Raw genomic sequence first — 24,093 nt, 5'->3', positions numbered from 1 at the left:
GTCATACAAATCAAACATTTGAATAGCATAGAGATAAATATAGTATTTCTACAGTTTCCCTGGCAACTGACTGAGTACTGTATATTAGAGCTTACATGAGCAACAAATACATCTGAGAAACTGGTAATTATACCTGGAGCCACAGAGTCTGGGGACGTTCTTTGAAGTTGCCTTCAGTGATAGCATCACTGCTGAACATTTGGGCTTGGTTGTGATTGATTTTTTCCTCTGATTCAACTTCGTATTTCATCACTGAGAGAAAACGCGAAGCGCTACAAATGTTACAACCGCTGCCGTTTGTAGATGTCCATCAGTAGATCGGTCCGTTTTTGAGCGTTATATAACGCGCGGTTGCAACTCGTTAGTCGCTCTGGCATCAGGACGGATGACGTGGCGCGCGTAATATCTACATCCAAGGGTCCTGAAACAGCGGAGAGGTCGCGTGATGCCAATGTTTAGCGATAAAGTGAAGACATTGGTTTTCAGAGGTCGCGTTGAGAGAAGAAACCAAACTCTGAGCAGTTGTGTTATTGACTTTCTTTATAACGACCTGATACTATCAAGGAGCCGTGCATTACTGTACTGTACCTACTTTGCCTCAGCTCTGGTTTCCCCTCTTCACGCTTGTGCCGAACGCCCACAGTCACGCCTCTCACCCGTCAGGTAGAAGATACGAGCCTTTCTGATTCAGCCCCTTTTACTGGAGCTGTAATAGCAGCCAGGTCCCTGAATAGCAGCACAAATGTACAAATTTAGCCGCAGCCGAGCTTTTATCAGGCGGCGTGTTGGCACCTGTCAACACTTTAGTGTGTATTACTGCAGCATGAAGCGGCTGCGTAATAAAACCTTGTGCCGATAATTAATGTCACTGATGCAATCAGATTTTGTGAAATGGATGAAATAAATAATAAAAGAAATAATATTTTTTTCCACTTGCGTGTTTGAAGCCAACGTTTTGCCAACGCTTGACACAGAATCTAAAAACACAACCTGTCACCTCATGTTTAAAGGGCACCACCGGCGGCTCCGTGATCACAAAGATCCTCGTGCGCGTGAAGCCGGTGCAGACGCTGCATTTTGAACCACATGCAGCTCAGTCTCTCCGAGCTCAAAATCCCGTCCTGCGTAGTGCGACATGTTGCGTGAGGAGGTGTGAGGAGGCGCGTGAGCGGCGCAGCCTCCAACACCCCGTATCGGCTGCAGGAGGAGGCTAGCTGTAGCCGCCGCGCCGCCCTTGTCCAGCAAGGTTGAAATAACCCTCCGAGGTGATCTGTGCAGCCTCCAACGAGCTCCGCTTTCAGGAAGCACGTTTGTGTAACCAGAACTGCATCCTGCTCCCTGAATAGCATCGTTCATATACTCCCACAATTGGCAGGGGCTACGCTATTCATCCCACAATGCTCAGCGGGTTTGCACAGTAACACCATCCGCGCATTCTGCATGTGGAACAGACCCAGCAGCCGCCCTTCGCTGAACGCACCGCAGACGAGGCATCAGGAAGCCGGTTTCGGAGAGTGACTCTTTGTTTAAACCTTGATGCCACTTGTCCTGGTGCTTTGTAAAACATTAGACGAACAGGCGCGGAGCCCATCACCGAACCCAATCTGTCAAGAAACCCAAGACGTGAAGTTTGTGAAGTGTGCAGCGGAACACGGATTTGTGCCTCCAGCTTGACTGCTGCCGGTGTGCCGCGTTTCATGGCGCCCGTCTCCAAAGCTTCCTCGGTGGCAGCATCACAGTGGGAGACGGAGTTGTTGTGCGCCGCGCGTGTGATCAACAGATAGGCGCCGCGCGTGTGATATGCTAATGCCGCCGCCGCCGCGCTCCGTTATTAGGCCGCGCCGCGCGTCTGAGTATTATCAGAAAACTAAATGCTACCGCGCACGGAGAAATCGGCGCGCGGAAGGGTTTGTGACGAAAATACGGCGACAACCAGATGGCGTCAAGGTTTTTTCATGCAGTAAATGCTGCCGTGTCCCCGAGGGCTTTCACACGTCTCCCTCTTCCACTACAGTGCGGCCCCAAAAATACACAGCAACGTCTCACTGTGTATAAGATTCCAAAATAATTTAGCCACCGCGCACTGTTCTGTCTCATTTACCCGACTGACAAGGGCTTAATCAATGGGCCAAAAGGGTTTCATGCTACAAATCCTATTAGAGGGGCTCGACCCAAAGACAGAGAGCTGTGAAATGTTTTTATTAGTGACTCTGCGCCGGTTTATGCAGCGCTCACGTCAAAGCATCGCACACCTATCTGGAATCCATCAGTCTCTGCCCTCGCAGATATTCATTTTTATTACACAGGTTGTGAGGAGGCTCCTGCTTTTATGCCGTTGCATTTTCTCAATCCAAACTGAATTATTCAGTCGTGCGTTCAGCCACTTTCTGACATTTGAGATTTATGGTCCACGTGGGTTTTTGGGCAAGGAACGCCGCTCGATATCCTCGCTCGGCATGAAGATGAATCCAAATATCACTGTTTGCCTTCATTGCCGCTCCAGTATTGATTCCTCAGTGCTGTAAACCTTGACTAATGTCCTCGCCCAACATGGTGAAAGCGCGAGCGGTGGTCGTCTGCGCCGCGCTTTCGCTCCGCGCTCCCGCGTCGTCGCTGGCGCCGCTCCCAACATCTGAGGACGCGCTCTCATCGCACGCGGCCACAGGCCGGCGTCAGCGGCGCCTTGCGCTCGCCGCCTGTCGCGCCCGATAAGACGGGCGGCCGCCGCCTGCGCTCCCGCCGCCTCCCTGACAGGCGGATGCGCCTCCCTCTCGATCTGCGGCTTGTCTCTGTCTGAAGGAACGCGGCTGCTTCTTATTGGACACAGCCGGAGTGGAGGAACCGGGCATCTCAGAGTGCACTTACTGTACGGCTCATGCTCTCGCTGTGTTTGGAGCGCTGAGTGGTTCGCTGCCCACTTTTAGCCTCTATCACGGTGGATCAGTGAGGCCCTGGGTGGTATCGTACAATGACACAGTGCAAAGGAGAGCGAGAAAGGACAAGGTGCAATTAAGACACATTCCCACTCCTCCCCTACCAATCTCTGCACTCTCTCCATGTCACCAAGGTGACATTGCTCAGGGCCCTCTAGGTTTTTTTTTTTTTTTTTTTTTTCAGGTACGGAGGCTCGGCCTTGAGTTCGCACCATTAATCATCTTGGGAGCTGTGATGTCGGCATTTAAACATTTTTTTTTTCCACTACATGACTCAAATTAGCCCTTTATCAAAGAAATTATTACCGTCTGTCACGACTCTAAGGAAAGAATCAATTCAACTAACGGTCATCAATGAGTGAATACGAGCATTCAGAGGAGGTGGAAAGGTGGCTCTGTAGACTGGGACGCTGTAATGAGGAATTATCCTCCCCGCATACGCGCGGTGGGCCGAGTGCGCGAATAAAGCGGTCGCAGCAGTAATTCCCCCTCCTCTGACGTTTCTACGACGGCTCCTCTTCTAGTTTTCTATTTTCCACTTTATCCCCTCTGATAGAAAACGACCTTCAGGTTTGCGCCACATCGCTGGCGTTTATTTTTAATACGTAGCTTGGATTGTCTTCAATATCGCTCCGTTATTATTTGGCAAATCCCCACACTGCTTTCGGAGCCTGAGTGTTTAATACGGCGGTAAATGCCGCGTGACATACACTCACATTACATTATGAGCTGTGTGATTGCTCGACGGACGGCGGTCCTGGAGACAGGCAGCGAGCAGATTCCCACTTTCTGAAAGTCTCCTTTTCTCAACGCGCCAAGAGAAACTGATTTTCCCTTCACAGACTTCTATCCAAAACCCAAACACGCCTCCACACGTCCATTTACTGATCAATGAGCAGGCACATGCCGAACGCTTGATCCATTCAGCTGCCACGCGTCTACTTTTGACTTCAAGTCTTCTCTCCGAAATCTGTCGCGGAGGAACTAGTTTGTTTCAGTCTGTGCCTCGAAACAGAACTTGGGCAGAGTGTATAAACTGTATTTCAGCTTACGTAAGAGGCTGAGTCGAGCTTTTCGGAAAGTTGCCTTTGCTGTTTTATATACAGTATTATATCCAAACTCTGAGCAAAGTGAAGTAAAAGTATGAAATATTTATAAATACATGTTTAAGGGCTCCACAGACATTTTAGTCGGATACTGTTACTGAGTCGCTATTTTGGACCTGGGGCGCTGCGTAGTCAGAAGCTAAATTCCCATCAGTGCTGCTCTCCAGCTGAGATGTCACAAGCTTTGAGCCTTGCAACAATCATCAGCAGTAATGTGTCATGACCAAGTGTCCTTGAGGGGAGAAAACGGAACATTTATCTACTCGCTCGCCGCTCCGCCGCTGCGTCTGAGGAGCCGGCTGCGTACGAGAGAATCAAAGCCAGCGCGCGTCATGCGCGCGGACCCCTCGCGTGGGCAGCGTGATGGATTTGTGTGTTTAATCCGGTCCATTGTCTGGGAGCCTACGGTAAAAAGAGCGGCGGCTGTGTGTTTGCCCAGCAAACCGTGGTGTAAACAGGGAGCCTCGGCAGCGACCCGGCATCGAGGCCGCCCGCGTGTCGGACGGGAACGCGGACGAGCCGCCACGCAGGCGCACATTAACATTCCGCTCGCAGCGCTGCTCATTCGGAGGCGCGTTCCGTCGGCGGATGCTGCGTCAAGCCCTCGGCTCACTGAGCGTTTTCATCGGGCCGCGCGCCGCCTCCGCTGAGCAGACGCACGGATCACAGTTCAATTAAAGCCTCAAGGTCGCGCGCGTTTGATAGCGTCACGCACAAAGCGCTCCCCCGGACCTATTTGTCTTTGTTAGAGGCTGGTGTGTTAACGCGCTCTGATACAAAAGACGGATCGGTCCGATCGTCCTCTCAAGTGTCTCAGCAGAGCGTGCCGTCGCTGGAGTTCGCCCTTCAATCAATTAAACCAATGAAAGGAACGAATCAGAGAAAGGGACGCGCTGGAGTTCCGTACGGGGGGAGGTCGGCGGGACAGCGCGGGGGTGAATGACATTATGTGGCCATCCAGCGGTGTCATAGATCCACTAATTGGGACAGAGGCAGTGCGAATTCCAACAAGTTGCTTGATGTGAATAATTAAGTGCTTCCAGCATGTACTTCTTCCCTTTGATGTGTGTGTTTTCCCCCTTTGAAGAGAGTCCCGCTATATCAGTACCCTGTAAAAAGCCAGTTATATCTGCTGCTTGTTAAAATATTCATCTGTAGTGACTCACCACGTTTAGTCCTGGTGAAATCTATGCACCGTAATAAAAGGGAGGCCACGGCGCTGTGTTTATGTTCACCACCTCTCTGTGACCTGAGGGAAACAGGCTCGCTGTCAAATAAGGCAAATAGCATTTAATAGAAAATCTGCTTCGGTGAATGCATATCAGTTAAACTAATGTTTACCCAGTTGCCTGTGTTCAGATCTGATTTGTCTGATCTTTACTCAGAATAACCAAACTCATGACTGATGCATCCAGAGGGCAACTCAAAAAGAGCCCTTTTGACAACTGACTGCAGAAAAATACTTGAATTGAACTTGAGTAAAAGTTAAAAGCACAATTCAAACTCCTGAGTCTTATGTGTGAACCCATAAGCTAAACAAAGTAGCTTCATCCTCACAAACAAACAGGCACGGGTGCTTTTCCTTTCATCTATGTATGCTCAGTTTTAAAGGTATATTTTGACAGTTGGGAAAAATGTTCAATGCTTTTTTTTTTTTTTTTTTCCACAGAGCGAGATGAGAAGGTCAATACTTTACCACTCTGTCGGTTTATGTTAAGTGGAGAAGCTGCAGACAGAGTGGATGGTCTGCTCCAAGCAGAAGAAGCACCGTCTAAACTCTAACCTGATATTTTTATAGGCTTTGGGTGCATAGTTTTAATTTTGAGCTTCACACAGACTCGTTGCAAGGTGTCAAACTCCTGGCGAGCAAACGGCCGCTCGTACCTGCAATATTCAGCATCTCAACCGTTAGAAACTAGTCTCACCTATGCATTTCTGTAACTCACCCAGTGCAGTGGCCCTGCTGTAAGCCTGCGTTTGCGTTCCCAGGCATCCTGTACAAGGGCAGCGGCGAGAACCAGTTCATCTCCCTGCAGCCGCCCGTGATCTCCACCGTCATGGGCAACGGCCGGCGCCGCAGCATCTCGTGCCCCAGCTGCAACGGACAGGCCCAGGGCAACAAGCTGCTGGCGCCCGTGGCCCTGGCCTGGGGCAGCGACGGCAGCCTGTACGTGGGCGACTTCAACTACATCCGCCGCATCTACCCGTCTGGCAACGTGACCAGCATAATGGAGCTGAGGTAGATAACGAGCGAATCCGTCCTGTACCTCCCAGCGACGCTGGAGCCCGTTCTCAAGTCTTTCTAACAAACACATGGAAACAAACTGGCCCTCGTGCTCCTGGTGGACAGACTTTCAGTCGCATGCGTTTTTTTCCCCCTCCACTAGAAATTTGAAATCTTTCCTCAATCCGTCTCTATAATTAGGGAAGACATCCTGTCTTCGGCGTGTAATTGGGATGATTTACGCCCTCATGCCAAGTTGGCCGCTCTCGCCGGTGACTCTAATGCAGCCATTTGGCTTATTTCAAAGTGGCAGATGTTGATTAAATGTACATTGGGTCACCGTCTTACATTAGCCGCAAACATGGAAACCGCTCCAAAGGAAGTCAGTGTTAGAGATGAACAAAAATAACAATATAACAGGTGAAATCTATGGGAGGAGCATCTGTGTTGCAGTCGGCCACAATAGTTTAGATCGGATCAGGATGCCCAGACACACTTCACTAGATAAACAGAGTTTCACGAGAGGGTTTGAGTCTCCGAGCAACATTTTACTCTTTTTACAAGGAGGGGAAAACAATCCACCACTAAGCACACTCGTGTTTGTCAAATTAAATCTAGTCTGACACAGAAGAGCCACCGAGGAGGGTTTTGCTTGGCGGCAGGAGGCGGTTGCCCTGCAGATTCACAGTCGTACGGATGAACGGCCCTTTCTGTACATGCTGCAGTGTGTCGTGTTTGTGTGTCTTTGTGGTTCGTGCCCTTGGAGCGTTTAAAGGAAGCGGCTGTGCATGATGCATGTTTTCTGTACGAGTCCGCGTGCTCCACCTTGCACCGCCGTTGGTGTGAGTCTGCATTCAGACGCTGGCTGGAGTGGCCGGCGTAACAAGTGGCGGAATCAATATTTCAATAGAAGTGGTCAAATTGAGAAAAGCAGTGGTGAAGCAGGATGGAGCAGGATGGAGATGGGAGCACACATTTCCCTCTCTGTGGGATGTGACTCTCAGCCACAGTCCCTCCTCTCCACTTTCTGCCAAATGAACTGTCATTGCCTGTGACTTTCTCTAATGGCTCTGTTGATTTTTGTGGGGGATACTTTTTAAGTTTGTTTGGGCTCGTTGTTCAAAGTTAAATTTGGAGTCCTTGCAGCTCCGGCGCTGCTTATTTCTCATGGTTTCAATGAGGAATAACAAGGCTCTTAAAAAAAAATCCTCTAAGTCGTTCACACAACAATGAAAATTGATTTGGCAAATACCAGCCTTGGAAATGAGAAGTAAAAGTATCCCTTTAATATTTACAGTTTCTCTCTGTTGATTCTTCTTCCTCTCTTCCTGCTTCCTGTCGTAGAAATAAAGACTTTAGACACAGGTAGGTGTTACTGTCTTAGTGCCTTTTCCATACATTTTCATCTGCATCCTCCTCTTTGTTTGATTCACGCTCTTTCTTTTACAGTCGCCTTTAGCGCCGCTGATTACTATGTGTAATTAGAACAAACCAATTACGGCTTGATTACATCTAAACAACGAGAACAATGTATTGTCTAAATTAGTGTAATTAGCGACTGAGCGGCGCTGGTACAACTCAAACTGGAAGCTTTAGCAAATTTAAAGCAAAGTATTACAAAATAGTGATGTTAATGTATACAAATCCATAAAACATGAACACCTCCGCGCGGCTGACAGCCGTCCGACCGCCGCCACCGTGACGCTCGCGCTGTAATTACATTTGCAGCGATGATGTTCGGGCAGATGTTCGAACCCGCAGGGGCTCACGCAACTGTTGGAGTCACTATTAAGACAACAGCATCCTTCACTGGATCATTTAAAGGAACACAGGGATGGAGACGGAGCAGCGGCGCGATGTTGAACGCGGCCAGAGCGTCCGGAGGAGCTGCAGAGCGGCGCCGAGCGGCCGAGGCGTCAGTGGCTGCGGTTTCCAAAGCCTCCGAGGCTCATACACGCGTGTAAACAGCAGCCCCCCCATCACCTAATTACAGCTGCAGGTGCGGTTTAATGTTGATCGATACCTGCGTCTGATTCGCCGGTGAGCGCCGACGCCGGTTTTCTGCCGCCGGGACGAGTCGCCTCTGTCCAATCAGCCCAAGAGACGGGTTGGTGCCTTTAGTTAACGTTTGAGGCGCTACATCTGCGTCAAACAGCGAAGACGTGCAAACTCCGCCTGACTGGTTCAGGGCGAGTGGACGGAAAGCAATGTGCGGGAGCGTGATTCTGAAAGAGCCCGGCTGAAGCGTCCTCTGGCTGCGGCTCAGGGACGTTTCCTTCATTCTCTTGTTGGACAACCTGCATAATGTTGACGCCGGCTTCGCAGGCGCCGGCAGCTTATTTGACAAGCTGCTGCTTCGTGTTTTTGAGGGTTGGCAGGTGTGTTTCACAGAGGTGTTTGCACAAACGCTCCTCCAGCGTGCGGGGTGTTGTAATAAGGTGATAATCCTCCTCCTCCTCCTCCTCCTCCTCCTCCTCCCGAGGAGGCTAGTAACAGGAACCAAATGCGAGCTACTACAGAAGGAGGCAAAGGTAGCGGAGCCTCATGTGAGCGCTGCTGATTATAAATAGCGACTCCAGACGCGTGGCACCTGTTGTACTCGAACCGTCCAGTCTGATGAGAAGCGCTCTGGCCTCATGTTGCATGGGTGCGTCCGCTGCCTGCAGGTCGACTGGGAGAGAAAAGGTTACTAATGCGTCTCGCTGAATTCTTTATGGGACCTTGACAGCAGCCACCTACTGTATTTGGGGCGCTGGCTTTGACTCATAATGGCTGTCAGGTTTTACGACTCCATCTTCATCATTTTATAGAGACGTTTCATTGCCACATTTATTTCACCGTCACATTATCCCACTTCCAAAGCCAACCCGTATTGACTGAGGTTCCATTAAGCGTCGAGCACAACCGGCGACGCCATGTTTAGGGCTGCACTGTAAACCGAGCTATTGCTCATCTTAACTGCCTCTGTTTTAGCTTTTTAATGACACTTAAGCACCTGCTATGCATCAACTCCTCAAAACAGAAAAGGTTAATTCAGTAGTTTGTCACCATTTGGGTTTTTTTAAGGGCCCATCACAGTAAATTATAACTTAATTGGCTTCCTTTAAATCTGAGTATCAGTCAATCATGTGTTCTTTTTGATTTCTAATTCCAGCCACATTTGCGCTGTGATTCAAAAGAGGTTAGATTCATTATGCGATGGTACAAAAAATGCAAATAAGCGGAGGCAGATGCAGTGCCATTAGTCGATGCACTTTGTTAACATACTCGAGTCATTTCTGTAATTTCCAAAGGCTTCTCCCCACAGGGGAATGATAACAAATGAAATGATCTGGCGCCCGAGTTGTCGTGTCTGCTTTGTAAACTGAACCCCCACCGCAGTGCTTTCCTGTTAAATTCTGTTTGACTTCCATCATTTCAGCGTTCTGTTTTTCCACGTTCACGTTCTCAGAGGTGCTGCCCTTTTTTATTCCGCGCTGCAGACATTATTCACGTGCTTAAAAATAGACTTTATTTCTGTTGTTGCTTCATTATCTGTGCATCACGTTTTGAGGTGATAATAGGGAGAATTAGCTTTAAAAATGCTACTGTTATGAGTTTTAGTTTGTTCCCATGCAGTAAAAATATGTCTTTTTAACATGCAAAGTTTTTATGAAACTTGAAAATGATCTCAGAAGATATTTAATGTCTAAGAAGATATGAGGCTAAACTTGAACAGGGGCAGCTGGAGTTTACAGCTTCAATTATACAATATTTGTCTTAAGTGCAAGAAAAGGACATTTAGAGACGAAGCGTCTCCAGCTGCAGGACATAACGGCGCATTTGTCTTAAACCCAGTAACAACCCGGCACACCGGTACTACCTGGCCACCGACCCGGTGACTGGCCAGCTGTACGTGTCTGACACCAACTCCCGGAGGATCTACCGACCAAAGACCCTGACTGGGACCAAGGATCTGCAGGCCAACGCGGAGGTGGTGGCAGGAACCGGCGAGCACTGTCTGCCCTTTGATGAGAACCACTGCGGCGACGGAGGCAAAGCTCCAGAGGCTTCGCTCACTGGACCCAAAGGTACCGTTTAAAGCTAATGAAGACGTGGCGCCAGGTGTCGGTGGCAGCGGTAAACAGTGTGACACCCGGCTGTCAGCACCCGCTTCACACCCCAGGAATGTGGATGTGTTTTTACAAAAACTCACACTGACACACTTGATTCTTCATTGTTTTTTCTACTCAAACAGCTCCTGTGAGAGTAATATCTCTAAGCTTTTCTAGCTAAATCTACAGCTTAATACCCACCATGCACAACCTGTTGTCCACATTCTTGGATTGCTCCTTTTTTTCATAAATTATTGTGGATGAGAAGGCTAAGATGAATTGTTTTGCGCTGGCCGATGCCGGCGCTGAATGCCAACTGCAATAGCTCAGCTTCAGCTGGGTGATAAAGGCTTGAGTGAAGGCAATCTGAGGGAGCGACTCTAATGATGGAGTGGGTGGAAGCCGAGACCGGAGAAGAAACAGCAGATGGCTCCACTTTTTTTTCTCCTCTCAGACATTTGGTGAACTCTGCTCAAATGTGACACTTTTCATCTGTCTGAGAATCTCAGACTGTCAAATAGCCAGCTCCCAAGGATTCACCGTTGGCTCCCTCGATTCATCAATGTTTCAGCAGAAAGCCGTCCTGCGCAGACCCAGCCACAGGTCAAACCAAAGCACTCACCTTCCATAGAAGGTTTTAAAGAAAGAGGGAGCCTCGCAGCGGAGGCAAAATGAAGCCGAAGCTGATTCTGAGCGTTTTAAAGCCTAAAGTAAAGAACAGTCGGCCGCTGCGCACACACGCTCCTGACATCAGCAGCTCCGTCTTTAGAATAAACCCTCGGCATGTTAACACCAATGTGCAGAATGAGAAATAGTCCCTCTGCATGTGAAGTATGATTGAATTCCCATAGGTGCCGGTCTCTATTAGGCAGCAGTGTGACGCGGGGAGCGACGCGGAGGCTGCAGAGGCCTGCTAATGTATTTTCCCAGTTTGGGACAAATGGTCATTGCAACTCCACGCTGGCGCGGCTGCAACTTACAACTCTAAGCTGACACTCAATCAGCGAGACAGTTTAGTCCACAGCCGTCGCCGTGGCAACCGCCTGTCTTTCACCCCCCACCCCCTTTCATCTAAAATTGGCAAGCGCCGCCGTCCCCGCTCCCTCGCTCCTTCATTTCCCAAATTGCGTGCGGCTTGTTGGTGTTTGCCAAAGTCCCAAAAATCTCCCACACGCCGTGCTCATTGACACCCGACCCTGCGAGGTCCCTCTTAGAGGCGGAGGGTTATAATACATGGCAAGTGCATATATACCGTATGAATACAGCCTTTCCCACTTCAGCCTGAGAAATTATTTAATAGCAGAAAAGCAGCCGGTGAATTATTGATAGCTGTGCTTTTTGCAGTGACCTGAATAATGGGAAGGCAAGCTTGACACATGTATCCATCGTGTTCCGTCCACTGACTCATGCAAGCAGAGATGCTGCATATCTCGCATGTTTTCCAGTTATCACCCCCCCTCCTCCCGTCTCCTTCTTACCCCCTCTTCTCACCTGATGTCAACAGGCATCGCCGTGGACAAGAACGGCCTGATTTACTTTGTGGATGGCACCACCATCCGGAAGGTGGACCAGAACGGCATCATCGCCACGTTCCTGGGCTCCAATGACCTGACATCGGCCCGGCCCCTGACCTGTGACAGCAGCATGGACATCAATCAGGTGACCGACACACACACACACACACACGCTTGTTAAGCCCGTGGGTCAGACGGAGAATGTCACGCCGCTGCCTCTCGAACCCCTCTGCAGTCGCCTCACCTATGACTCATCACACACATGCAGCCTTATATAAGCGCGCGCGCATTACATATGCAGGAGCCATCTTTTCATGAATGATTGTCGTTTTGCGGCAGCTGGTTTCCGAGCGGGAGCAACATGTGCTGAGGCGTTTTTTTTTCTAATGTCTACATTATTACCAGTTCCCAAACTCTTAACCGGAGAAGATAAAACAGCTGCTTAGCATGCTGCTCCTTCTACCTACAAGCTCCTGCAATTAAATATAGAAATGCAGAAACTGGACCCTTTTTCAGAATTTAAATTCTCAGAGCAGAAATTGTGTTTTCTCTCTTCTGGCTGGTGTTCGGCTGAGAAGCAGAATCAAGACGTGTTAGGGCAATTAATAATCTAAAAAATCGTATGTGTTTTTTTGCAATGTTTTGTTTCCAGCTCTGCGGTGTTTGTACCTCGCTTGGTCAGGGCCAAGGAGAATCTTACTGTCAGGAAGGATTTAGTTGGTAATTAGGTGCTAAATAATAAATAAGCATTTTACCGACTGGGGTCTTATCCGGAGACAAAAAATTCAAAAAGTGACACTATTTGGATATGCTGCTTGGCAAAGAAACAACAGAAACCAAGAAAAGGCTCCTTTTTTCCTCCCAACTCCACAGCTCTGACAGTACAGGAAGAAAATATGTGTTAGGAGGAGGATGTGATTCAGGCAGGAAGTGAAGTGTTTATTGAAGAGATGAGTTTTCAGGTCATGGCAGATTATATGGAGGGAAGAATAATTACGGAGTTTGGGGGCTTGTTTTAATGTGGCTAGAACTGAATAAGGAGGAAGTTTGGTTCCGCTAGAAATCTTCAGGATTGAAGATGTTAATAATGAAGCTGCAATTGCCAGTCAATGCACATAACGTCTTTTTCTTCTGCTGCAGCACCTGATTACAGCAGCACAGACAAACTAGATTTACTATTTAGAATCCCAGAGTAAAGCGCTGCAAACGCCCCCAGGATGGTCGGACGCACCTGTAAGCCCATAGTGAGGGATCAACACCAATAATAAGGTCCAAGACACAGACAGCAGCACAGACTGTGCACCCACCTCGTCCTGCCACAATAAAAGAAACAGTTCCAGCACTTAAAGAATCTTTGAAAAATCTCCTCCCTTTTACTGCATTAAGTTTAAAATCGGTTTTTAGGATGAAAAAAAAAACATTTTAATTTTCTTCTACATCCTAATTCTACACGAACTAAATATTTGCATTCAATTCAAAATTGCTCACGTTCGAGGGTAAATTAAAGGTTGTTGTGGAAACGCGAGACTATTTTTATATTTCAAACACAACGCAATCTGTGTGTGTGTGCGCTTGTTGGGGCGGTGGACGCGAAGGCGGGGAGCGAACGCGCAGACAAAGGATTAGGCTTGTCACTTTTTGCTAATTAACCGAGTCATTCGGTTCGAGCCAATAAAGACGCGGTGCTGGCGAGACGGCGCCGTCCTCAGGCGTCCAAGTTGGAGAATTGGCTGAGTGCAGATGAACTAGTGGCAGCCTTAAAGGCAGCGTCCTTTATTATTAATCACACCATGAAAACGCGCCATTCAGGAGTGTTTTGACAGTTTAAATAACAGTTATGTATTTGAAGGCCAGACCAGTGATTTGTGCTGTTACAAATAAGCATTTTATTCAATGACACATTTCTTGGAAGCAGACTTTAATGGCTTGCCAGGGTTAAGGCTTTGTACTGGGTTTTTTTAGAACAGTAGACGTTGACGCTAGAATTCGTATATGAATTATTTTTTGTTTAACTTGATGCTGACTGATCTTTTCCGCCGTCTTGCAGCGGTACAGTAGGTCGCAGAGCAGCGATAATGCAGGCGAGCGTGCAGCAAACGCTCCAGGTTGTTTTGTCATTATTCTCCAGACGCGAAATCCTGGAAGTAGAACTAACATGTTAGAACGTAAATGTGTGGAAGATGGCATGCGATGGGAAATCACTGCTGCCAAAATAGCTCAGGGTAGAAAATGTGAGGACTGCGGGGATCAGAAGCGCATGAAGATAAAGGCTAATCTTACAAATATCCCTTATGGCCCTGAGAGAACTCACTAACCAGTAACCCTGCGACTTAAATGTCAAGTCAGATTCATGCACCGGCAAATGACTTGGAGTAAGAGCAGGATATTGCAGCCGTAGCTTAACACTCTCTCGCTGGTATCACTCTGGATACGGGCCTGCGTGATCACGCGTCCTCATCGTTTTTTGCATTAGCTTCATTGTTTGCACTTCTTCCGTCGACCAGGTGATTCTGGAGTGGCCCACGGACCTCGCCGTCAGCCCCATGGACAACGCCCTCTACGTCCTGGACAACAACATAGTGCTGCGCATCACGGAGAACGGCCAAGTCAGCATCGCGGCGGGCCGACCCCTTCACTGCCCGCTGGCCGGGCTGGAGCGCGGCGCCGCCGCCGGCAGCCAGAGGGCGCAGTTGACGCCTCTAGAATCTGCCGTGTCCATCGCCATTTCGTACCACGGCTCCATCTACATCGCCGAGACAGATGAGAGGAAGATGAGTCGCATCCGGAAGGTTTCTGCCGATGGCGAGATAACACATTTGGCCGGCGCTCCCTCCGATTGTGACTGCAAGAACGACGCCAACTGTGACTGTTACCAGACAGGGGACGGCTACGCCAAGGACGCCAGGCTCAACGCTCCATCTTCTTTAGTGGCAGCTCCAGATGGAACCCTGTACGTGGCGGACCTGGGCAACATCCGCATCCGGGCTATCGCTAGAAACGGGCCAACTCTGGCCTCCAGCGCCGGCGCGTTCGAGGTGGCCTCCCCCGACTCCCAGGAGCTGTACGTGTTCGACAGCAACGGCACCCACCAGCACACGGCCAGCCTGCTCACCGGCGACTTGAAGTTCTCCTTCAGCTACAGCACAGAGAACGACATCACAGCCGCCACCGACAGCAGCGGCAACACCTTGAGGATCCGCCGCGACCCCAACCGCATGCCGGTGCGGATCGTCGCCCCCGACAACCAGGTGATATGGCTGACGATGGGCACCAACGGCGGCCTGAAGACGCTGACGGCGCAGGGTCAGGAGCTGGTGCTTCTGACCTACCACGGCAACAACGGCCTGCTTGCTACAAAGACATCAGAGATTGGCTGGACGACCTTCTATGAGTGAGTCATTGTCAAGGTCGCTCTGTTGAAGTCGTTACTGTGGCCGGCTGGGTCTGATCTGAATTACAACTCATTCAGGCCCTGGTCATTTGAAACCAGCCCACGGCGCGAGCTAAACGCTGCTACAGGTCTGCCTTCTAGCTCGTTGCTTACTTCTGACACCTCGACTCTAGAATGTCTATGCTTTTAAATCTAAGCTGGAGCCTCAAGTGGGGATCAGAGATAAAGTGTCTGCTATGGATGTGTATAACCTTGTGTTTTCCTCCTAGTCTCATTTCACACCTGCAAAGCGCTTTAGGGACACATTTAATTGCAATCTAATTATAAAATGTGCCTTAAATGTCTACAATAACCTAGTAACCTATAAAGTCACGCTACGTATTGTTTTCTTAACCAAACCATGTGTCGTGCAGTATATTTCTTTCAAAAGTAAAGTTAAGAAAATGACCGAATCCTAATTAGATTTTCTCATATTCAAGCAGCCTGACTTTGTCTCCCAGTGTCACGTTATTTTGGTAGCATGGCGTCTCAGTGATTGAATTTTTCTCCCTTGTGTCATCGGCTGTCATGTCACATTATGCCATGAATGATAACCTCACTATTACTAAAAAAAAAACAGGGCATTCATTTGAGATTATAATGACACATCAATCATTCACATAACTGAAATCATTATAAGTCTGAGTTTTCCATAGTTGAGAGGATGTGTCCATATCACATATTTGGATTTCTGCCGTGGTTTGATACTGATGCCCCTTCACTTATATTCTGGAAATAGAACATATAAAAAGTGACATTTTAATTTCTCAACAAGTAAAACACTTACTGAGGTGATAATTCAATGCACTGCGATGGCGACAGCGCTCGTACATATCGGCGATTTGTCATTTGATGTGCTTTCTCGTCAAACAGCTACGACAGCGAAGGGCGGCTAATGAATGTCACGTTCCCCACTGGAATGGTGAATAACCTGTACACGGACATCTACAGCGCCCTGACGGTGGACATCGAGAGCTCCATGACGGAGGAGGAGATCAGCATCACCACCAACACCTCCACCATCCGTGCCTTCTACACGCTGGTTCAGGGTAAGGCCACGGCTCTCATCTTCCCGACTCGGGCAGACATTTTGTAAGTGGTTATTTGTCACTGTTTCTGGGGTCGCTGTGGCAATGTTGAGTAAGCTTAAGTCGTGTATCATTACAGCTCAGAGCGTCTGACAGACGACAGTGTAAATGATTACTCTCTCAGTGTGTGGGTTTCGGTGTCAGGGAGACGCATCAACCTTGTATCTAAATAGTTTCTACTCTCTGCCAAAGCCAGATGGTCCACGGATCATTCATGTTCATGCTTTGTGTCTAAAAATGGTCTCATTTGAATTAATAAGGACCTTAAGAAGAAGTGACACTACCAATTATTACCTCAGGAGACTGTCAGTAGCTTTAATACCTCCAACCAGACGTTCTGTTGGCTTCTTGTTGGTAAAAACAGACCAGTGTAGAAGCAGCTACCAAGTGGGCTTCGACAACTCGCTGAGGATCACCTATGCCAACGGGATGGACACCCACTACCAGACAGAGCCCCACATCCTGGCGGGCGCTGCCAACCCAACGGTGGCCAGGCGCAACATGAGTTTGCCAGGGGAGAGTGGGCAAAACTTGGTGGAATGGCGCTTCCGCAAGGAGCAGGCCAGAGGGAAAGTTATCGTGTTTGGACGCAAGCTTCGGGTACGTGGTTCTTTTTTTTTTTTTTTTTTGCTTCATCCTTGACGCTTTCTTTGCAGATGAGCGGTGACACAAACACAAACTGTCCCTTTCTTGTGCCGTTTCTTTGCTCAGTGGCAGCAACAGGATTAGAAACCAATAATTAAGTCTTATTTTGAAAATCCAACAGGCCTTGCCAACATTACAATTCTCGATATATAAAACACTATTAATATTCTAGTGCATAAGTCCGCCTTCCTCGAATACGAGCCTGATTTACGCTCCGCACTTCTTCATGAATTTAACTCGCCTGGTTATGCAGTAATTTTCATCTCTACTAAATTTAGGAGGTTTTGATCTAAGTGTACCTGAACAATCAGTAGAGCATCTCTCAGTTTAATGAGCCCTGCCAAAGGGGTGTTAATCTCAGTGACTACTGTGGGGAAGAAGCCGTGAATAGAGGATATGGAAACGAAGAACTTCCTCCTGACAATGCACTATTGTGTAACGTATGTGTGGGTTGTGTTGCTTATTTTTAAGCGTTACCTAACAGTAAAATGTTATAGTAGTAGGAGTAGCGATGGCAGTTCCCTTCGCTTTGTCTTAATACCCTCTTAAATCAAATCCCTCCTACAGGTAAATGGACGGAACATACTATCTGTCGATTATGATCGCACCCTGAGGACCGAGAAGATTTACGACGACCACAGGAAGTTCCTCTTAAAGATTATATACGACACGGCGGGCCACCCGGTGCTGTGGGCGCCGAGCAGCAAGCTGCTGCCAGTGAACGTGAGCCGCACCAGCAGCGGGCAGATCAGCGCCCTGCAGAGGGGTCCCACCACCGAGCGGCTGGACTACGACGTCCAGGGCCGCCTGGTGTCCCGGGTGTTTGCAGACGGGAAGATATGGAGCTACACCTACCTGGAGCAGGTAACGGGGCCGAGCGGAAGCCGAGCGCGCGTCTTTATGACTACACGCTGAATCAGGGGCCTGTCATGTAGCAGAGGTCACCCTGAAGAGGTTTGCTTTACAATAATTACCGGCCTCATTCACATAATTATGTGTTCTTAGCCAAAAGCAATCATTTTAGACTAATTACCGATTTATGAGAATCATTTATAAGCCTGAGATATAAAAATGGTGGGTAGATCAGCATTCAGATGCTGCTGCGCTGGAGCAAGCATTAATGAGCTGAACCTTATCCCGCGTATCTAATTATTAAATCTTTAATACTGTAGTTGGACTGGATTTTCTTGACGTTAATACACTATGGGGTCGTTAGGAGTTTCTCTGCTTTAATGCTGAGATTCTCTGTCCGCGTCCTTCGGTTGCGTGACCTGCAGAGGCCATGTCAACACTGTGACATAAGGAAACCAGAGAGCTCAGGGAGCCCAGAGAACCTCAATGTGCTGACGCATGACTGGGCATGACATTTTAACAGAGAGGGTGGTAAACCCTGGGAAGACGGGGCCACACTTAAAGCTGCATAAACTGTAAATTAATTAAGCCGATCTGTGGCTCAAAGGTTATAAAAGGAAACGCTGCTTATGCCAGAGACACGTGTGTGTTGACAACAATTACTGCAGCCGAACTCATCTAAAAAATCCATTTTTCTCCATCTGTTGTCTCGGTTAATGTTCTTAACTGGAGCTCTACTTGGTGTTTAACATTAAAATATATGCATTGCCTCTGCATTAATAAAGCATAGGTGACGCTGGTGTATTTTTCATACAGTAGATTCTTTTGTCTGCTCACTCGCTCTGCACTGACCCTGTCTGGCATTTAACATATATTATGCATTATTATTACAGCACTCAAGAAAGATGTTTTGCTCTCTCTCTCTCTTTCAGTCCATGGTTCTGCTGCTCCACAGTCAGCGCCAGTACATATTTGATTTCGACTCCCTGGACCGGCTTTCTGCCGTCACTATGCCCAGCGTGGCCCGCTACACCATGCAAACCATACGTTCTGTGGGCTACTACAGGAACCTGTATCACCCCCCCGAGAGCAACGCCTCCGTAGCCGTGGACTACAGCGAGGACGGCCTCCTGCTGAGAGTCGCTCACCTGGGGACGGGACGCCGGGTCCTGTACCGGTACCGGCGGCAGAACAAGCTGTCGGAGATCCTGTACGACAGCACGCGGGTCAGTTTCACCTACGACGAGACGGCGGGCGTGCTGAAGACGGTGAACCTGCAGAACGAAGGCTTCATCTGCTCCATCCGCTACCGTCAGGTGGGGCCGCTGGTGGACCGGCAGATTTTCCGCTTCAGCGAGGACGGCATGGTCAACGCGCGCTTCGATTACACCTACGACAGCAGCCTGCGAGTCACCAGCGTGCAGGGTGTCATCAACGAAACGCCGCTCCCCATCGATTTATACCAGTTTGATGACATCTCGGGAAAAGTTGAGCAGTTTGGAAAGTTTGGGGTCATCTACTATGATATAAACCAAATAATCTCCACGGCCGTCATGACCTACACCAAGCATTTTGATGCACACGGTCGCATCAAGGAGATTCAGTATGAAATATTTCGATCGCTCATGTACTGGATCACTTTCCAGTACGATGACGTGGGTCGGGTCACCAAGCGGGAGATCAAGATCGGCCCCTTTGCCAACACCACAAAGTACAGCTACGAGTACGACGTGGACGGCCAGCTCCAGACCGTCTACCTGAACGAGAAAGTGATGTGGCGCTACACGTACGACCTGAACGGAAACCTGCACCTGCTGAACGCAGGGAGCAGCGCCAGGCTCCTCCCTCTGCGCTACGACCTGAGGGACCGCATCACTCGACTCGGGGACATCCAATACCGGATGGACGAGGACGGCTTCCTCCGCCAGAGGGGAGCCGAGATCTTTGAGTACAACTCCAAAGGACTGTTGGTGCGGGTTTACAGCAAGAGCAGCGGCTGGACCTTACAGTACCGCTACGATGGCCTGGGCCGCAGGGTTTCCACCAAGACCAGCCTGGGCCAGCACCTGCAGTACTTCTACGCAGACCTGAGCTATCCAGCCAGAATCACCCACTTATACAACCACTCCAGCTCGGAAATCACCTCCTTCTACTACGACCTCCAGGGCCACCTGTTCGCCATGGAGATCAGCAGCGGGGAGGAGTTCTACATTGCTTGTGACAACACCGGCACGCCTCTGGCCGTCTTCACCAGCAACGGACTCCTGGTCAAGCAGCTGCAGTACACGGCGTACGGCGAGGTCTACTTCGACTCCAACCCAGACTTCCAGCTGGTGTTCGGCTTTCACGGAGGACTGTACGACCCGCTGACCAAACTGCTGCACTTTGGTGAGCAGGATTATGACATAATGTCTGGGAGGTGGACCGTCCCCGATGTGTCCACGTGGAAACGCGTTGGCAAAGAGCCGGTGCCCTTCAACTTATACATGTTCAGAAACAACAACCCCATCAGCAAAGTACACGAAGTCAGAGAGTACGTTGCAGGTAAGACGAGTGCAGGTAAAACTCCTCATCTCTGACAATCATGCTGTGATGGATCTTCTCATGCTGTTTCATTGCTGCACAGATGTGAACAGCTGGCTGGTGACCTTTGGGTTCCATCTTCACAACACCATTCCTGGGTTTCCCGTCCCCAAATTTGACTTGAGCATGCCATCCTATGAACTGAGGAAGAGCCAGCTGTGGGATGATCTGCCGGTGGGTCAAATCTTCTCTGCACATTGAGTAGACGTAGTGAAAACAGCTCGAGTTGAAAAGTTGGTGGGTTTTTTTGCTAACTGAAGAGATGTTGTTGCAGACAACAAAAAATAACCTCCTCCCCATTGTTTTCTTTTTGTATTAATATTTGGAACCTGCCATCTTTTAATTAGACTACTATGTATTTCATACAGTAGCCGTTTTAATTGGGCCATATTTGCATAATCACACACATATTAAGCAAAGTGTGCTTCCCTATGTCTGGCTGCTTTAGCGACCAGCTGAGCACATTTCCACACTGTCTAACTTTATGTGTAATATTGCGGTTTTGCTACTGTTAAAACAGTCTTTTGAAGCTATTTATGCTAGGCTTCTTTGGTCTAATGCCTTAATACAAAAAGTGTTGCTGTAAAAATGTCATGGGGGATTTATCTACTTTTGGCTTGAGAACACAGCTTGAAAACACCATTATCTTAGACGGCGATGAAAAACTCTCTGAAGCAGAGCCGCAGCCGGTTCTAAATGGCCTGGAGAGTCAGGTTCTGCCATGTTCAGACGTTAACGTTTCACTGCACTTTTCCTACAGTCTATCTCTGGGGTCCAGCAGGAAGTAACTAGACAAGCACACTCTCTCTTGTCATTCGAGCGGCTGCCACAGGTCCATCTCAGCCGAGGTCGCAGGGGTGAAAAGTCCTGGCTGTGGTTCTCGGCGGCAATGTCTCCCATCGGACGAGCCGTTATGTTCGCCATCTACAAGGGCACGGTCCACACCCACTCGCTCAACGTCGCGAGTGAGGACTGCATCAAGGTTGCAACCATCCTCAACAATGCTTTCTACCTGGAAGACCTGCACTTCACTATAGAAGGACGCGACACGCACTACTTTGTGAAGCCGGGACTGCCGGACGCCGACCTGGCGGCGCTGCACCTCACCAGCGGTCACAAGACCCTGGAGAACGGCGTCAACGTGACCGTGTCCCAGTCCACCACCGTCATGGACAGCCGGACTCGCCGCTTCGCGGATGTGGAGGTCCGCGCCGGCGCCCTCGCTCTCCACATCCGCTACGGCGCCACCGTGGACGAGGAGAAGGCGCGCGTGGTGGAGCTCGCCCGCCAGCGCGCCCTCGCCGGCGCGTGGGCGCGCGAGCAGCAGCGCGTGCGCGACGGCGAGGAGGGAGTGCGTCCGTGGACAGAGGGGGAGAAGAGGCAGCTTCTGAGCAGCGGGAAGGTTTTGGGCTACGACGGGTACTACGTCCTTTCCATCGAGCAGTACCCAGAATTAGCAGACAGCGCCAATAATATCCACTTTCTTCGGCAAAGTGAAATTGGGAAAAGGTAACAATACGAGGTGCATGTTCTGCCAAAGAGACTTTTTGGTAAAGGCAAACCCGCGGACAGAAGGACACGCAGCCATAATGGAGGGTTGCTGATACAGTATGTACCCTGAGTGTCCATGTGTTTTTGTAAAAAATAACAAATGAGTTCCATAAAATACAACAAAAAAATTGAATTACAAGCGGTCGAAGCAATGCTGTGCATTGTGACATTGGGACTACAGAGTAAATGTAAAACTACACCAAGCCTTAACATGGCAATTACAGGTACGTTCCTCTGTAGCACAAGCCTTGTGGACTCTGAACAGAGGACTAGTGGTGTCTTTGAGGAAATAGTGAGGTAATTTAGGTGTTTTATGTTCGTTTTCTGTTTTCATCGAGAAAAGTCTGGCTCAACAACTAGTGTAAGAGCAAAGTAAATGTTTACATTATGCATATCTACACTTCTCTAGAAGTACGGGGCTCGTGTTCACACGCCTGGAGCAAGCGGCGTCCTTGGCGGTTATTTTTCCCTTCTTTATTTTCTTTAATCAGAGACTTCTGATGTCAAAGAGAGATCCTTACCAAACAACCACTACGTATACCAGATTTAGCACTGTAAACATGAAAAAAATGTTCAGACGTCTTATTCTCTTTTAAATGCTTTTAAACAGAAAAGAACAATTTTGATGTTTAAAAACCTGATATTGTGGGGAAAAAAAAGGACGGTCACAGTTACGAACTGTTGGGGGACAAGAGACACAGCCGTGTCCTGGACGGCACTGGGACACCATGTTTTGTAAATTATGCAAGAGTTTTATGGCGTTTTCTTTTTTTTTAAGAAACTGAATAAATGTCTGTAATAGTCATTAACAGTAATTTATGTTGTGTTTATACATAACAAATAAAGTCCAGCTGACTTAGCTTTTTAAGTTCTGTTCCACCCTGATGCGGCTGATGTGGGGCTTCTTCACTATGCTCTTTTTAATCAACAGAAACCTGTGCATGTAGTGACAAGTGGTAATGTATCTATAACATGCAGTCAACTATTATTTCCACTAAATTTCATGTTTATCGGGCATAATGCCTTTTGACCCAGCTTTCTGTCCAATTAATATTTCATCATCAAGAATATTTCATGAACCCAGCTCACATAAACACGGTTGCAGTTGATCTAAACATAGCTCACGTCCATGTTTTTTGGTAGGTATATATATTTTTTGATTGTTAAATGCACTCATGGATTAAAAATAATACTGGGGTTATTTTGGTGTGTTGTTTTTTTAAGATGTTCTTTAGGTTTTGTTGGTTTGAAAATGAATGTACAAGCGAGAATAGGCTAGAGATTTGTGCAGCCCCTTTAAAATTAGAGTCTGTATTTAGGCTTTAAGAGGAAGACGAGTGAGCTACAGGATCGGCAACAGGAAGCAGTCCTTGAAATATTTAATCAGATGAGTTGAGGCCCAAACATTTAAGGTTACCGTGTGACAAGTACTGTAATGATTTTTTTTTTAAATCTGTTTGTTGTGATCAGGTTCCTCACACAAATGCAAAGCGCTGAAGTAGAGACACTTCAGAAAACCGGCCTTTTATATGAATGGGATTTTTTTTTTCATGCTAGACATCAAACAACACTTCAAACCAAATGTAAGGCTTTGCCCAACGTTGTTTTATGCTGTTGTTTTTGACCTTCTCTCTGCCGTCCCAAAGATTCTTTATACATTTTAAGTCAATTTTTAAATGTTTCATGATATGCAGAGCTCAACAAAGCCATGCTATCTTAAAATCTCCAAAGCGCGCCTTCAAAGTTCTCATCAGACTCCCTTAGCGTATACCACCCTCTTTCACCATGGACCTGTAATAAAATGTATTATTCAAGTTTCTCTGTAAGCCACTATCTATTGTTTCTTCCAGCTGAAAGTACAGCGAACGTACCGAACCCCATTTTGTTTTGATATACCCATACAAAGGGCTTTAAACCCCCGCTGACAAACCTTCAAATACAAAATCTGACAAGTATGAGGCATTCAAATCTTTCATTCCCTTAAAAGCCCTACGATGCTCCCTAGTGGTGCAAAGTGCATAGTTCACAAAGTCATCCCGTGGACGATTTGCCTACGCGTCATTCAGCATTACA

General features: G+C 48.3%; 1 protein-coding gene and 1 long non-coding RNA gene across 8 annotated transcripts in view; one reads left to right on the top strand and one right to left on the bottom strand.

Moving 5' to 3' along the window:
• si:dkey-237h12.3 (teneurin-3) overlaps positions 1–23,221 on the top strand; it is a 126,438-nt gene extending 103,217 nt beyond the window's left edge. For 5 of the 7 annotated variants that reach the window (XM_029164894.3, XM_029164895.3, XM_029164892.3 and 2 more), the window contains 11 exons: positions 6,029–6,278; positions 7,608–7,628; positions 10,101–10,333; positions 11,862–12,016; positions 14,376–15,262; positions 16,175–16,350; positions 16,754–16,989; positions 17,602–17,898; positions 18,819–20,430; positions 20,513–20,643; positions 21,230–23,221. In XM_029164894.3, the coding sequence (XP_029020727.1) occupies positions 6,029–6,278; positions 7,608–7,628; positions 10,101–10,333; positions 11,862–12,016; positions 14,376–15,262; positions 16,175–16,350; positions 16,754–16,989; positions 17,602–17,898; positions 18,819–20,430; positions 20,513–20,643; positions 21,230–21,982 (4,751 nt within the window). In that variant the 3' untranslated portion in view covers positions 21,983–23,221. The remainder of the gene's footprint in view (positions 1–6,028; positions 6,279–7,607; positions 7,629–10,100; positions 10,334–11,861; positions 12,017–14,375; positions 15,263–16,174; positions 16,351–16,753; positions 16,990–17,601; positions 17,899–18,818; positions 20,431–20,512; positions 20,644–21,229) is intronic. The other 2 variants (XM_029164896.3, XM_029164893.3) reach the window with 1 other exon arrangement.
• Positions 1–24,093, bottom strand: part of LOC114864199 (uncharacterized) — a 33,555-nt gene that overhangs the window by 8,311 nt on the left and 1,151 nt on the right. Inside the window, exon 2 of the long non-coding RNA XR_003787271.3 lies at positions 11,849–11,988. This is a non-coding gene — a long non-coding RNA (uncharacterized LOC114864199). The remainder of the gene's footprint in view (positions 1–11,848; positions 11,989–24,093) is intronic.

This window comes from Betta splendens, chromosome 10, assembly GCF_900634795.4.
Source record: "Betta splendens chromosome 10, fBetSpl5.4, whole genome shotgun sequence".
NCBI lineage: Eukaryota > Metazoa > Chordata > Actinopteri > Anabantiformes > Osphronemidae > Betta > Betta splendens.
Note: the sequence above shows the minus strand (reverse complement) of the source record. Positions and strands in the feature narration are given on the sequence as shown.